At 40.1% G+C, this 14,692-nt stretch overlaps 1 protein-coding gene across 2 annotated transcripts in view; it reads right to left on the minus strand.

Moving 5' to 3' along the window:
- Positions 1 to 6,757: 6,757 nt before the first annotated feature.
- Positions 6,758 to 14,692, minus strand: part of PTDSS1 (phosphatidylserine synthase 1) — a 54,171-nt gene continuing 46,236 nt past the window's right edge. For both annotated transcript variants that reach the window (XM_073330515.1, XM_073330516.1), the window contains exons 10-13: positions 13,888 to 13,987; positions 13,365 to 13,433; positions 12,732 to 12,801; positions 6,758 to 11,190 (exon numbers count right to left, since the gene is read on the minus strand). In XM_073330515.1, the coding sequence (XP_073186616.1) occupies positions 11,081 to 11,190; positions 12,732 to 12,801; positions 13,365 to 13,433; positions 13,888 to 13,987 (349 nt within the window). In that variant the 3' untranslated portion in view covers positions 6,758 to 11,080. The remainder of the gene's footprint in view (positions 11,191 to 12,731; positions 12,802 to 13,364; positions 13,434 to 13,887; positions 13,988 to 14,692) is intronic.

Below are 14,692 nucleotides of genomic sequence, written 5' to 3' on the forward strand. Positions count from 1 at the left end.
AATCATAATTCATATTAAATAGCACTTAGAGTTGAAGGCCAGAAGGGACCATCAAATAATCTAGTCTGACGTCCTGTGTGTCACAGGCCATTACATTTCACCCAGATACCCCTGTACTAAGCACAAAGAGTTCAGTTAGACCAAAGCATTTCAGTTCTCAGGGCACTAAACTGTGTGCCACAGGGAGAGAACAAGAGAGAGCTAAGGTGCCACCAATGCCTGAGGCCCCTGCAATGGCAAGGAGTTGACAGATGAGATCCACGCAAATGATCCCAGCAGACAAACCACAGCGGTGCTTCAGAGAACATAAGAATTGTCACACGGGGTCAGACCACTGGTCCACCTAGCCCAGGACCCTGTCTTCCGGCACCAGTCACTGTCAGATGCTTCAGAGGGAATGAACGGAACAGGGCAATTTATTGAGTGATACACCCCATTATCCAGTCCCAGCTTCTGACAGTGAAAGGGGGAAAAATTGAAGAATTTTTATGAGGTCATGGATGGAAAAAAAAACAACCCCTCACAAACTTTTTGACCTGGTAGAAAGTCATTTGGTTTTTCTTTCCCTTGATTAACCTAGCTGTACCGCTAGGTAAATGGAAGACACCCGAAAAAATCATATGGTGCACATGAGGTCAGATCAGCTGATTGATTGAAAAAAAATACAAAGACAAGAAACATGAAGGGTCTTAAATTATTTGTATTTATGGTGGGGGCAGGACTGTGGCCAGACTGCAGACAGATGTGTAGTTTCCTGTAAACAGATACTAGAAAATACGTGTGCCCATGCATACAAAGCCAAACATAATCCTGCAAACAGGATGCACATCTCTGCAACTCGATGGAGTTAGTTGTAAAAGGGGAATAATTCATGCCGATTTAAAAACGCAATGGCCAGAATCCAGCACATCCTCAGCTTTGAGGTCTCAGGTTACAATGGCTTCTGAGGAGTGGCAAAATCAGTTCCAGTGTTCCACATTATTTGTGGGACTGTATTTACCAAGTTAATGGTTGTTTGGAAGTGCTGTTGTCACATGGGCCAAGGAGTCATGGTACCACAGCAAAAAAACCCAACAAAAACAAACCACAAACTCCAAAAAACATGATGGCAGTGACTGTCTTTGTTCTGTTTGCACAGAACCTAGCCCAATGAGGCCCTGGTCTGTGACTAAGGCTCCTAGGTGCTATGGTAATATGAAATGAAAAAAAAAAATTAGCTGGAAGGAATATCAGGCTCCGCTGAGATTGGGATCCAAGCTGCAGGAAAAAGACATAGGAGGAGTGTGTTGGGGTCTTGCTGGCTCACCTAAGCAGGGTGTCTTCTCTCAGAAAGGGTCTTTGAAGTTAGGGTGGGGAATGCAGTCAGAGGTCAAGCAGCTAAAAATCACAGAACTAGCGGAGATCACCAGGTAGGTCCAAAGCAAGAGCGAGGTTCCTAGCAGGGAAGAAGCTGCAGTCAGAGACAAGCTGCAAGAGATAAATGGGAGCAGGGTGATTGTGGCTCTGCCAAACTGGTGACAAATGGAAGTTCCAGAAGAAAGGAGCCTTGAATTAACTCAGACCCAAGAATTGAGGGTCTGAGCATTTCCACAGAGACTGTGCCTGAGAGTGGAGTTCTATTATTGTCTTATTGTTTCTTTTGTCCCCTCTCCCAAACTGTCTGTATCCAGCTGTCATGTCTTGTCTTATACTTATACTCAGATGGTAAGCTCTTTGGGGCAGGGACAGTTTTTTCTGTTCTGTTTGTGCAATGCCTCGCACAATGGGCTCCTGGTCCATGACAGACTCCTAGGCACTACAGTAATACAAATGAAAAGTTTGCGGGACAGGAAGTCTATTCATGCAGGCATTTAGGTAAGCAGCAAGGATTTCAGGAGACTGAAAAAACAGTCTTCAGAGTAACAGCCGTGTTAGTCTGTATTCGCAAAAAGAAAAGGAGTACTTGTGGCACCTTAGAGACTAACCAATTTATTTGAGCATAAGCTTTCGTGAGCTACAGCTCACTTCATCGGATGCATAAAAAACAATGGGTAAAAAAACAGTTCCAAAATCCTGTTTTTCAGGTATTTGGGATTCATAGTGGATATGGCACATAAAAAGAGAGAAGATTTCTATATGAAGCAGATTCAGACTCAAAAGCATTGTAAGAATCCTACCACCACACTCCAGATGATGTTAAATCTGTAGCACTGATTCATAGTCAGTAGCCTTTAGAACGGTTGAGCTGTGAAAACCTCAAGAATGCGGATACAATCTTCACATCCTTGTGGTCTGATTGCTTAGAATCAAGGGAAGTCCAAGCATCCCAGTTCCATGTTTTCTCTCATTCAAGCATTTAGAACTCCTACACTTATTCAGAGCCACAAAGGTCTGATACACTTTACAGGAATGAAAAAGTGCAAATCACTCTGAAAAGCAAGAAGACAGGACTAACCCTGTTCTAGCTAGAAGAAAGGATATATTAAAATGGAGTCTGACATTCTCTCTCCTTCCCTCCCCAGATCTAAGCTGACCAGATACCTTTAAAAAAGTACTAATCATTTTTAAAACAATATCATTTAAGTGTACATGGAAGCTTATTAACAGAACCCTGCAAAATACAGTGAATATGAGAATTGAGAATATAATGTGGTGGGCACCTCTCTCCCTCCTTCCTTTGTCGGTACAGTGAGCTGTTTTTTGTTTTAGTATTGAACAGAAGTGGACAGTACTCTTTTGTTTACTTTAAAAGGGATAAAAAACAAATCCCAAGATGGTCGTGTGGTTAAACCCTGGGACACAGGGGCCTTGGATTCTATTCCGGTCTCTGCTTCCAGCTTCCCTTTCTACCTTAGTCCTACTTTCCAATCCAGAAGATGAGATTACTCAGCAATATTGCAGGGGTGGCTGTGAGGCCTAATTCATTTGTTTTGGGGCAAAATGCTTCAAGATCCCAGGATAGAAGGTAGGGATAGAAGTGCGCTTTATTGCATTAAAAAGCAATTTCATGATTCACAATGACATTGCCTGGAAATGCAACAAGACTGTACATTTAATTACACAGTGTTTTGTAGGATCACATTTTGGTGTATGTGCTACATGAAGTATGGGGTTTTTTACACGTTTAAAAAAGTGGAATACCAAGATTGATGGGATATTTTGGGGCAATTGAAACTGGCTGCGGAGTATAATATCTAAGAGACATACAAAGATGGAGTAAAACCAAGAAAAAGCATTGTGTTGTGGTTGCACACATTCCTCACCCTCCAATCTTCTCCTCACACATCCCCCCAAAAGATCATCTGTGCCAGCGGCTCTCTACCTTTCCAGACTACGGTACCCCTTTCAGCAGTCTGATTTGTCTTGCGTATCCCAAAGTTTCACATCACTTCAAAACTACTTGCTTACAAAATCAGACATAAAAAAATACAAAAGTGTCACAGCACACTATTACGGAGAAATTACTTTCTCATTTTTGACATATAATTATAAAATAAATCAGTTGGACTATAAATACTGTACTTACATTTCAGTGTATAGCATATAGAGCAGTATAAATGTCATGGTCTGTATGAAATTTTAGTTTGTACTGATTTTGCTAGTGCTTTTAACGTAGCCTGTTGTAACACTAGGCAAATACCTTGATGAGTTGATGTCCCCCCTGGGAGACCTCTGTGTACCCCCAGGGGTATGCGTACCCTTGGTGGAGAACCACTGATTTGTGCAACTGCAAAGCTACTAGCATCATTTTTTGGTTACAATGACAGTATTTCTATTGCTCCTCAGCTTTTTTCAATCCGTTTCCCTGCTACTCTTTAAACTTATTCTAAACGCGGTCAGATGGAATGTGCTGATCCTAGCAAACTTGTGATCCAAATGTGGCAAAACAAGCTGACCTGCAGAACTAAATATATAAATATAAAAAACATGTAATGGCAACATTGTGTGCTTTGGGACACCTACTGTTCTTCCAGCACATGTAGAGAAAAGAAACCACATCATCTTGATTAATTTAATAAAAGGGATATCAAGTTTTGGCAGAGTACATTTTTGGTTAACAAAAATATACCTTAGTTAGTTCATTCACTGTACTGTTTCTCCTCCATGCAGGAGAATCAGTGCTAAAAGTCAGGTTAAAACAAAAAAACAACGCTGTACATTACCCTCTGTGATGTAGCAATATAGAACAGAGTTAGGGACTATGAGGTTTTGGGTTTCCTTTTCTCAGAACCGTGGGCTATTGATTCTTCAGGCAACTTATGAAGCACCTGACCATCTATCACTCAGAACTGAAATGGATTTTCTTAGCAGCAGCTAGGATCATTTAGACATTAATACGTGGACGTGCCTCAATACTAACTTCTACAAAGCAGCTGTCATTGATAATGACAACCCATATTGAGGTCTCTATTATAAATAGCATTTTCAAAACCTTTTAACACTTCTTGGCTTTTACCAGAAAACATAAAAATTATTTAGCAGCGTGAGAAGATTTAAAATTTGCCACAATGTAGTGACTTCTCACCAACTCCAGAGCACATAATAGAGGAAGAAATAATATTTTGTATTTAGTTGTCTCAGGTTCCCCAACAAGACCGGAGATGTGAGAATAACAGAGTGAGTTTCAAGCAAGCAAGCTTGCTGCCTCATTACCACAACCGGAGACGCTGGCTTCTGTGAAAGAGCACAAGGCATTGTGGGTCATGGTATGGCACACTACAGACAGCATGAGAGTTTTCCTCAGCAAAATTGAACAGCCTTTTCAAAGAGCAGTCATCCTCCTAGCTCCACATCCCACCCAATGAGTGTTGGTAATGGGAGGAAAGCCAGAGAGCCCTGCCCACAGATCCCCTCCCAAAGGACTGTTGGAGAGATCTGTACTCCCTTCCAACAGGAAAGCTATTCGGACAACAAACTGGTGGTTGTGGCTGTGTGCTGGAAACTCAGTAGAAGTCTCTCTCCAAAGACTATTTTTAAGCTGTCAAGGTGAAAGCTACCGTTTAACATTTTAATTAAAATGCTTCCAAAACCTATTCGTGTGTGTGTGTTTTGCGTTGGTTATTTTTTTAGTAAGTATAACATTCTTTGATAACAGTAACAGTTTGTAGGTCTGTGTGGACAGTGTATGTAATTGAAGTCAATGGGAGCTGCAGATTCCTTTGAAACATCAGGCTGGGATGAATGAAGTTAGCCACCCAAAATTACAAAGCAACTTTTGAAAATTCAGGGCCTTATTTTGTATTTGTAAGAAGGCATCACCTAGAGGCCCCATCTAAGACTGGTTCCTGCTTGTGCCAGGAACCATATATATATATATACACAGAAGGGAGACCGTTCATGCCCTGATGAGACAACAATTCAAGTTGATATCAAGCGTTTTGGGAAAATACACACTTGGGATATTTAGATGAAATTATGCAGATTTTATCAATGTGCATTTTCAAAGCAAGTCACCAAGCACTTAAAACTTCCCCCATCTGATGTAATATCTGTTTATCTAAAGCTCATTCTGTAAAGTCCATACAAGTACTGTGTGTTTAAAAAAACAAACAGAAAACCCACACAAAATAAGTCATCAGGACCCTTCATTTTTATCTGCAACCTTAAAAGTATGAAAAAATACTAAAATTAAATCCATATGGTACACAGCAGTATAGTCTGGGACTTGCATTATTGCTGATTATAGGAATTCAGTGTTTATAATTTGCATTCTTTCCCAGGCCTTTTTTTGGGGGGGAAGTGAAGAGCTGAGGTTTATGCTCTTGCCAGATCATAAATCAGACTCTAGAACAGAGTGGGAGCTTTAAAGACCGCCCCGTTGGGTGAAGTGTTATGTTCCCAAGCTTGAGGAGACCAGGCCTGCAGTTTGACAATGGAAACACTAGGATAAGATCTACAGTGGAGACACACCAGGAGCCTATGACAAAGCGATCTTGAAACACTTTATAAGTCCATGCCGCTAACTCGGAGTTCAACATGGAACCACACTGTACAATAAACCATAAATTTTTTAAAGGATGAGGAAATTCAGGATTACACAAATTCTACTGAGGATGAATCCCGTTGTCAGTAATGAACCAACATATGAAGAACAGTGAAAATACCAGTGCAACCATGTAAACAAAACAGAGCTGAGCTCACTACAGTTCACAGCTTTCAAGAAGGGAATGGAAGAATCATTCCTCTCCAGTTTCCAGTGAATGTGCCTGAAAAAAATTTAGAATCAGTCTTCAGTACGAGCTGTGAAAGTGGAGAGGATAAGCGAAAACGTCCATTGTTCCAGAGATTATTCAATAAGGGCCAAATCCTCCTCCCACTGAAATCAATGGCATCCATTACCCATTTTGCTGTGAATTGCGAGGTTTTATGTTCTGAAATCTTTTGGGGGAGGTACTCTGAGGCCTTCCTGGCCTGTGATTAACGTATCATAAAAGCATAAGAACACAAGAATGGTCCACCTAGCTCAGTATCCTGTCTTCCAATAGTCGCCTATGCCAGGTGCTTCAGAGGGAATGAACAGAACAGGTAATCATCAAGTGATCCATCCTGGCACCCATATCCAGCTTCTGGCAAACAGAGGCTAGGGACACTATCAATGCCCATCCTGGCTAACAGCCATTGATGGACCTGTCCTCCGTAAATTTATCTAGTTCTTTTTGAACGCTGTTATAGTCTTGGCCTTCACAACATCCTCTGGCAAAGAGGATTATATATATATGACAATACAACTCTTTTTGCTTTTCTACTTTTCACATTTCCTTCTTTTTAGCATTGAAAACCTCTCCTGTTCCTGAGAAAAGATACACACAATTAAACAAGCAGAGCTGTACATATTGTTTGTATTCACTATCCAGATGCAGCAGTGCACATGGCTGGTTGTAAATTACAAGTCCTGTATCTCACATGTAAAACAGGCCGTGGTTTTGCAGACAGTGAGTATCAGCATTGCGAGTGTGTCTTTCAGAAAGCTTCTCATGATAGAACATAGGCCTCAATTTGTGCCTGCAGTGTCTAGACACTGTGCTGCCTGGTGCTTTTAGCATATTTCAATAGCAAATAGCTACCTTTAACACACAGTTTTTATACAGTATAAGAACAGTGCTGCTGCTGCAGCAACTACATCGGCTGTGAAAACTAAGCCTAAGTATTCCTGTTATCCAAATGTTGCTATTGTACTTCACTGATGGAGGCATGAGCAAAAGCCCACCTTCTAATAACCTGGGTCTTCCAGTTCACTTTCTGTTCACTTTAGAAGGTCTGCAATCAAAGCCACTATATGACAACTCACTTCTTTCCATATCTTTGTGGTCTGCAATAATAAAGTAACATATCCAAAATGCAAAACGAATAGCCAGGTTTACTAGAACAGCGGTATTCTGCCTGCTAGAAACCTGAGAAGTAGCGTCAGAAACAAGAGAAAGCTCTGATATTGCTGATGTATTTTAAAAGTCTGCTCTCCTCCCAAGTAGCAGATTGCAGTGAGACCTGAGAGTGCTTGAGCCTTGGTTCTGTGATGGAAGTGGATGAACGTGTCAGCCTGCAACTAGGCATATAAAAAATAACAGCTTCCAACAAGTGATCACCTGCTGTGCCCTGTTGTATATAGATGACAAACGCATAGTGGTGACATGAGTTGTTTTACTGAACTACTGCAAAATACGATGCTTCGCAATCAGTACAGAGCAATTCTATTGAAAACAATGTTAAATACGTGGTAATTGGTATTGGCACATATTGTTTGTATTCACTATCCAGACGCAGCATTTACTACATTATCACACTATCTTGTAATCATGTAGTAAATACCAAGGCTTTAATAGATGAAACAGCAAACTATTTTCTTCACAGCCGAGTAACAAAAGAACAACAGAAATCAAGCTCCTCCATGTATTTTATTAGATACTGTGTTTGATTTATACAGCTCTCCATCCAGCTTTAATACTGGCAGCTGGTAGTGAGGTTCACTTTTGGTGGCTTCCGGTTCATTTTATACCCTTCCAGCATTCCCCATCCTGAAAACTGTCTACTGCTATTAAATTCACTCAGTGTTGTAAAGTGTTGCCACTATCCTCTGCTTATGCCATGCTGGACTGAATTAGCCCCCCTTCAATGACTGACATTGAGTAACGTCTCTGGAGGGCAAATTCAGTCCTTTCAACGGCAGGGAATAGCTTGTTTTAAAACTGGAGGACAGAATAATAGGAGAGAGAAAAGAATAAAAGGAAGGCAAGATGAGAAAACATGGAAGGACAAAGAATGGGTAAAAAAGGGACAGTGCATTTGTAACAGTAACAATGACTATTCAAGCAGCGGAATTCTTGATACAAGGAAATTAGTTAATGTAACAGCTCAAGTTATTCATCATTCTCACTGGCCATTGCACATGGACTGTATGTGGAGTTCAGCGATAAGGGGGGAAATGATAATTACTTCAGATTTACAGCAGTGATCAAAAGCACCATCCTATCTGTGCCAATGCAAGGCCCATTGCCATGGAAAATGGAGTGGAAATAGCACTTGTCAGCCAGAGGATTAATTGTCAGAACACTTGTCAATCTCAGCCAGGATTGCTGATGGAGTGCAGAAGGTGCCATTTTTCAAACTGCGTAAAAGACTCTACTTAATTCCCCCCCTGCATCCCCAACTCTCCCTTTAATTTCAAAAAAGTAAAAACAAAGAACACACTGGGAAAACGTGAAAGATGTTTTTTCTGCACATTCCTTTTCCATAGGCATTATGAGTTGAAGGTCCTGACCTATGTTTTACTGGTCAGACCTGTGCTAGTGTAACAGAATTCAGAAGTCAGAACCTTCAACAGATGAACCTTCAACTTTCTTCATATTTCCTTTTTAAAATTTTTAGGGTCCAATTCACAAATGTGAGCACCAATTCTGCACTTGCAAAACATTCACATATACCCACTGTGTGTGGGAAATGGATAACTGTACACATAAGCCCCAGTTTACACAAGCCACGGTGTGTTTTATATGTACAATGCGAGTATGCACATATTTTGCAAGTACAAAACAGGCTCTTACCTTTGAAAAACTGTGTCCTTTAAAATAAAAATTATACATGTGACATACAAAATGTAAACATGATGTTAAACTTCAGCTTCCTGCTTTGGTACTGAATCAATAGGAAAAACAATTCACAATGCCATCCTCAGTCTTGCAGTGACTGAATTATAAACAAGTGACATATAAAAGTAACAAATTCGAATAGCCAAAGAAACTTGCAAATACATTCAACAACAAGCAGCATGCTAAGAACAAATGGAGATGCCACAGACCACAGCTTTGGTAATATAAATGAAAAGAGAATTTTTGTAGAAAAATCCAAAGAAGTCTTCCAGGCCTTTTTTCCTATAAAATTCAACATAGTTGCAGAAAAATGACATAGCAGCCTTCAATACAATTTAGTTGTTAAGTTGTACATTTGTGTTGGACTGAAGAAAATTAAAAGGGCTTCCAATGAGTTAGGCAGCAGCATAAGTGTATTCCAAATGTTGATAATCTGTGGCACATAGGTCGTCATGGAATACACATAGGATGGTTTTCCTATTTACAGTATCATACACTTGTATGATAAAGTCTTTACAGCATTTTACTTTACTAGTACATAATGTGTGGCAAATCACAGTAACATTTCTCAGAAATTAAATCTTAGTTATTACAAGGACTAGTGACTCATGGATGTTATTTATTTGTCTTAACCTGTCTGCTTTGCTGAGCTCTCTAAGGTTATAGGCTCCACAACCCAGTTGGCACCAAAAAAAAAAAAAAAAAATCAAAAATCTGATAACTTAGTTCAGGAACTAACTGATTTCGCAGGTTTACTTAAAGAACAATCGTTATGCTAGCTGCAGTTTGAGGGAATCACCCACTTTGAGACCATAATTAGTATGGATGTTTCAAATATGTGGTTTATTTGCTGTTTGCTGTTTGATAGCATGTTAGGAAATAGGAAAACACTGTATAAACAGAAGGGGTCATATTGTGTGACCCCTTCTACTCTCAGCAACACAATGAGTCTTTACGAATGATTGTAAACTTACAAAAAAGTGAGCTGCAGTACTTTGTGAAGAAGCTGCCCATCATCAGACTGGGCAGTACCAAAAGCCCTCAAGCTGCCTTTAACATGAATCTTATTTAAAACTTGAGGCAAAGCAAGGGACAAGTATTTTACAAAGTATGACGCAACTGAAAGAGTAATGGCTACTAGTACCGTACACAACACTACGTGCAGCTAATGGCAGCAAATACATAGCAGTAAATGGGGGGGGAGGTGTGTGTAAACTGAACAATACAACATCTGCCCCTGGGGTCAACAGGTACAGTCCTCACTACTGTGTAACAGGTTTCATATATGCATTGGTAGTAGGCTTTAACAAACAGGATAGGGAACAGAATCAGAAACAAGGAAACATTTGAAATTAACTCTGCAATCTTTCTAAGAAATCTGGACACATACCCCAGTTGGTAAAATCCTGCCACCGAGTGGAGATTTTTTAAATAAAAATGAGCAATTGGATAGAAATATGGAATTTTTTTTAAATACTTAAAATAAAAAGAACCATTAGTATGGAAAAGTTTAGTTGTCTGATTTTAATCAAAGATTGTGTATGTTTCAAAACAAAGAAACTAATCAAAACAAAGACACAAAAACAACCAATCAATCCCCTGGCGTTCCCCTGGTGTTCCCCCCCCCCCAAACATCTGGTTATCATCCATTAACCTTTGGGTTAATGTTCTCAACTAACAAAGACATTAAAAATGCAAATCGGGATACCTGAACATACACCTTTACATACCTGCCAAGAGCAAACTATTTTTCCTTTCAACATACTACTACTTGTTTCTGAATGCCAAGTGCTGAAGAAATTAGATTTAAGTCAGTGAATGGCACGTGGCAACAGGCAATGATCTGCAATACACTGATGGCTACATCTTAAAAGGTACTAAGACCCTTCGGTTGCTGCAAACATTTCCCACCCATCTTCCACCTGTTTCTTATTAACCTTCTAATAGGTAATTCAGAACCAGGTCCAGTTTTCCTTCTCATGTCTAGGCACACTCTGGAACATCTTTAGAGACTGATCTTATTTCTTGCCAATTCCATTGGTTACTTTTGTTTTGGAATGACGATTTCTTCTTCTAGATGAATGGCTCTCAGTGTTGCCTGAATGTTTTGGTGGACTATCTTCAGTACCTACAAAGAAATCAAAATTAATTTAAGATTTGGAGCTGACTGTTGAAAGCAATTCTTTACTGTTTTAGTTTTTAAGGTTTCCTAGATATGTAACGTTTAAACTAATTATTTCAGGCTGAAACTATTTGTTTGATACTAGCACTCCATCTAGTGGCCAAATTAAAACATTTATTCTGTCAGCGTCTGCAAGGCAACTTAAAAAATTTAACAAATTAAAATGTGATGCAGAAGTGTCCCTCATTTACACTGATGTCACTCATTTTAATTTGCCATCTCCCTCATACTGTTGATAATTTTTTACATTAGAAATTAAGAACCATGAACCTGAGGTTGAAGAGAATTATGGAACGAATTCTCACATCACCAAGTTTCCTGCATGAATAATTGTTTAGTATCTCTCATTTTGGATCTTTGTCACACACATTGGGCCTGTGCAGGTGTAGAGGTCTGATGATGATTAATATACACTGGCATTAACCTCATGCACACTTTAGCAGAAAATTTGCTATTGAGCAGATAACTCTGATGAAGTCAGGGGACACGGTCAAAGTTTTTAGACCAACAATTAGAGTTTTTTCTTTTCCTATGCTTGAAAAATCTATTTTAATGTATGTATTTTTCTAAAGAAATCAATACGCTTCTTTAAATAACAAACCAAAAAGAAATCAATACAGGCAACTTAGGAAATCTGTGTATGCAACTGAAGAAAAACACATTTAAGTGCTTCAAGTGTCAGGATTCCAGGAAGTTGAAATGAAAAGAAAATATTGTTTTAATGTTGTAAATACACCTGGAGTGTAACCTCTAAATGCTAGTTTCCAGATGCTAATCTTGCCCTTTTTCCACAGGAAGGTCCTCACTAAAGTGTAAGAAGGAGAAAACAGGCTGCCTACTTGACTTTCATTGCAATAAAAAATGGCTGACTAAATGTCCGTGTGGACCCTGCTGAACTGCATTAAGTTCTTTAACTAACGAATATACTTTGATCTAGTTCTCTTTGAAACAAAACGCACATCAGTAGGGTCCACACAGACAGCTAGTCTGTGGCAGGCTAGTGCAGGTAGACTGGCACCCCAACTTGCCATGAACTAAATGTTCATGTAGTCAAGCCCTTAGTAAGTGTCAGTAGGAACATAAGCTCCTGGGCACATACCTGCCTGCTCACTAATAAGCAGGCATAAAAGCACATTTCACATTGTTCACCTGAAGCCATACAGGGGATGTTCAGTGAGAAAACCTGCCCAACGAGGTTGTGAAATTCTCTAATCTCAAACATTCGCTGTCAGGAAGGAATGGAACAGCAACAGGTGGAGGAGACATTTGTTCCATTAAAAATTGAATCACATTCTAACGAAAGGAAAGAAAATCAGTGGGGAAAAATAAAAGTGGCTTTGCAGCCTATTTCTATATGCACTTGAATTGCGAGGGTCAGAAAGTAAATCAAAGAACCTATACTGCAGGTTTCTTAAGCTACATTTATTAGGACTGAGCTGTATTCCCAGTGATATGACACTGAAAATGTGCATGCAAAGCAGCAGTACCTTTAGTGAATTTAGAATGAAGCCATGAGGCATCTGGGCTGTATGGACTGTCCTCGCTTTCCGACAAGGTCTGTAAAGACAAGGAGGACACACGTCATGGGGAGGCTGAGTCAATTTCTACTTCTCCTCTCCACTACATTTTCGGTTAGGACTTGTAGCATTAAAGCTGCAGCAAGAATTCTGACGAAAATGCTAATGGAAGTAAAGGCCTTTCCCCATCTTGTTATCAAGCACAAATAGCTGATACAACAATGGGACCGTAAAATGGCAATAAAGCAACAGCTCCAAGGTGGTCTGTCCTTTAACAAAGCTTTTCTCAGTATTTTTCATATTCTTCTGATCTTTTCACGTAGACAGTGGAGACATTAGTTATTTATTATTCCAGTCTTTGATAAAGTTCCAGCCCTATTTTGTATAGCTAGGATTACCGTGCTCCTTGGAGACAACACCACACTTCGGGCTCACTCCAAAGCCAACTGACTTCAATGGAAGTGTTTCCAACTCACTTCAAAGGACTCTGGATCACAACCTTGATTCCTGTGTCAGAATTCTCTTTACAAGAACTTATAACAATATGGCTTTGTTGCAGTTTAATTTTGGCTTAAAATAAAAACTGAGTCCCCACCAAAGTACCTTTTCTCGGTGGCCATAGTACTCCGCATACCAAACCATTCCATATAAACACAGGAAAGTCGTAACAGCCTACAAGAGGGTGGAAAAAACAACATAAAAATGTTTATAGAATCATAGAATATCAGGGTTGGAAGGGACCTCAGGAGGTCATCTAGTCCAACCCCCTGCTCAAAGCAGGACCAGAACTTTACAGAACTTTGGGCCAAGATCTCTACTGGTTTAATTGCATTGAGTCAATGCAATTACTCCATTTGAGAGAGTTTGGCCCTTTGTTTCTGAGAATATTAGTAAATTCAATTTGTTTATTAAAGAAAGAGTATTTACAAATTCATAGTAGCATCAATAATTTTCAAAGTATTAGGGCTCATATCTGCAACTCCTACTGGGTTAAGAAGTCCTTACTTACTGAATTCAGCAGGAGTTCTTGTATATGTACACACTACCCAGGTACATAAGGTTTGCAGGATCGAGGCCTCAAGGCATTGCTGGGCACGGTGTTTCATGAACGAGAAGTCTCACTTACCACACAAAGAAGCCAAAACACAACATACAATATTTGTGTTTTGGAGAAGAGCTCTTGACCAAACTTTATGCACACAAAAGCTTCAAGGAAACCAATGACTCTGTGGGCAGAGAAAGAAAAAGGGTGAGGTTATAAATACTGGTGAGGTAAAGAGTCTGGACTCTGTCCACGCTAAATAAGCAGTAGCTTTAGCCAGATTTCTGATGAGCACGCCATTCTTTTGCAGCAGCGTTAGTGTAGAGAACATGGAGAATTCTGGGCTGACAGCCCTCAGAGCTGAAATTCTCTGCTTATCCAAGGTATGGGCACAAAGGGTTCACTGACAGTGAAAGCTTCCCCACACTCTCTGCTAATACGCCTCCATCTTTACCTGCAGGGATAAGATGATCATTCCATTTATTAGAGCTCATGCTCTAATAAATTGGTTAGTCTCTAAGGTGCCACAAGTCCTCCTTTTCTTTTTGCGAATACAGACTAACACGGCTGTTACTCTGAAACATTCCATTTCTATGTCCACTCAACCCACAGGTTCTCTGTTGAGACAGTCAGCTGTACTGTGGGCACTTGTCTACTCCATGCTGGACTGACACCACCAACTCATTTCATGCAGGCCAAACAGCCATTAGATGGTAGATAGTAGCTACTTTACCATCCTAGAATCGTTTCAGCTGGGGAGCCAGAGGTGTAAAGCCATCCCCAATCCCCTGAGCCACCATTCACTCTGGGTGAGTCCCCAGGCTGCCGGCTCCAGTAGTTAGGTTTGATAGACATGTGAAGGTTCTCCCTCAAATTCTCCACCCAGCGA

Source organism: Lepidochelys kempii, chromosome 2, assembly GCF_965140265.1.
Source record: "Lepidochelys kempii isolate rLepKem1 chromosome 2, rLepKem1.hap2, whole genome shotgun sequence".
Classification (NCBI taxonomy): domain Eukaryota; kingdom Metazoa; phylum Chordata; order Testudines; family Cheloniidae; genus Lepidochelys; species Lepidochelys kempii.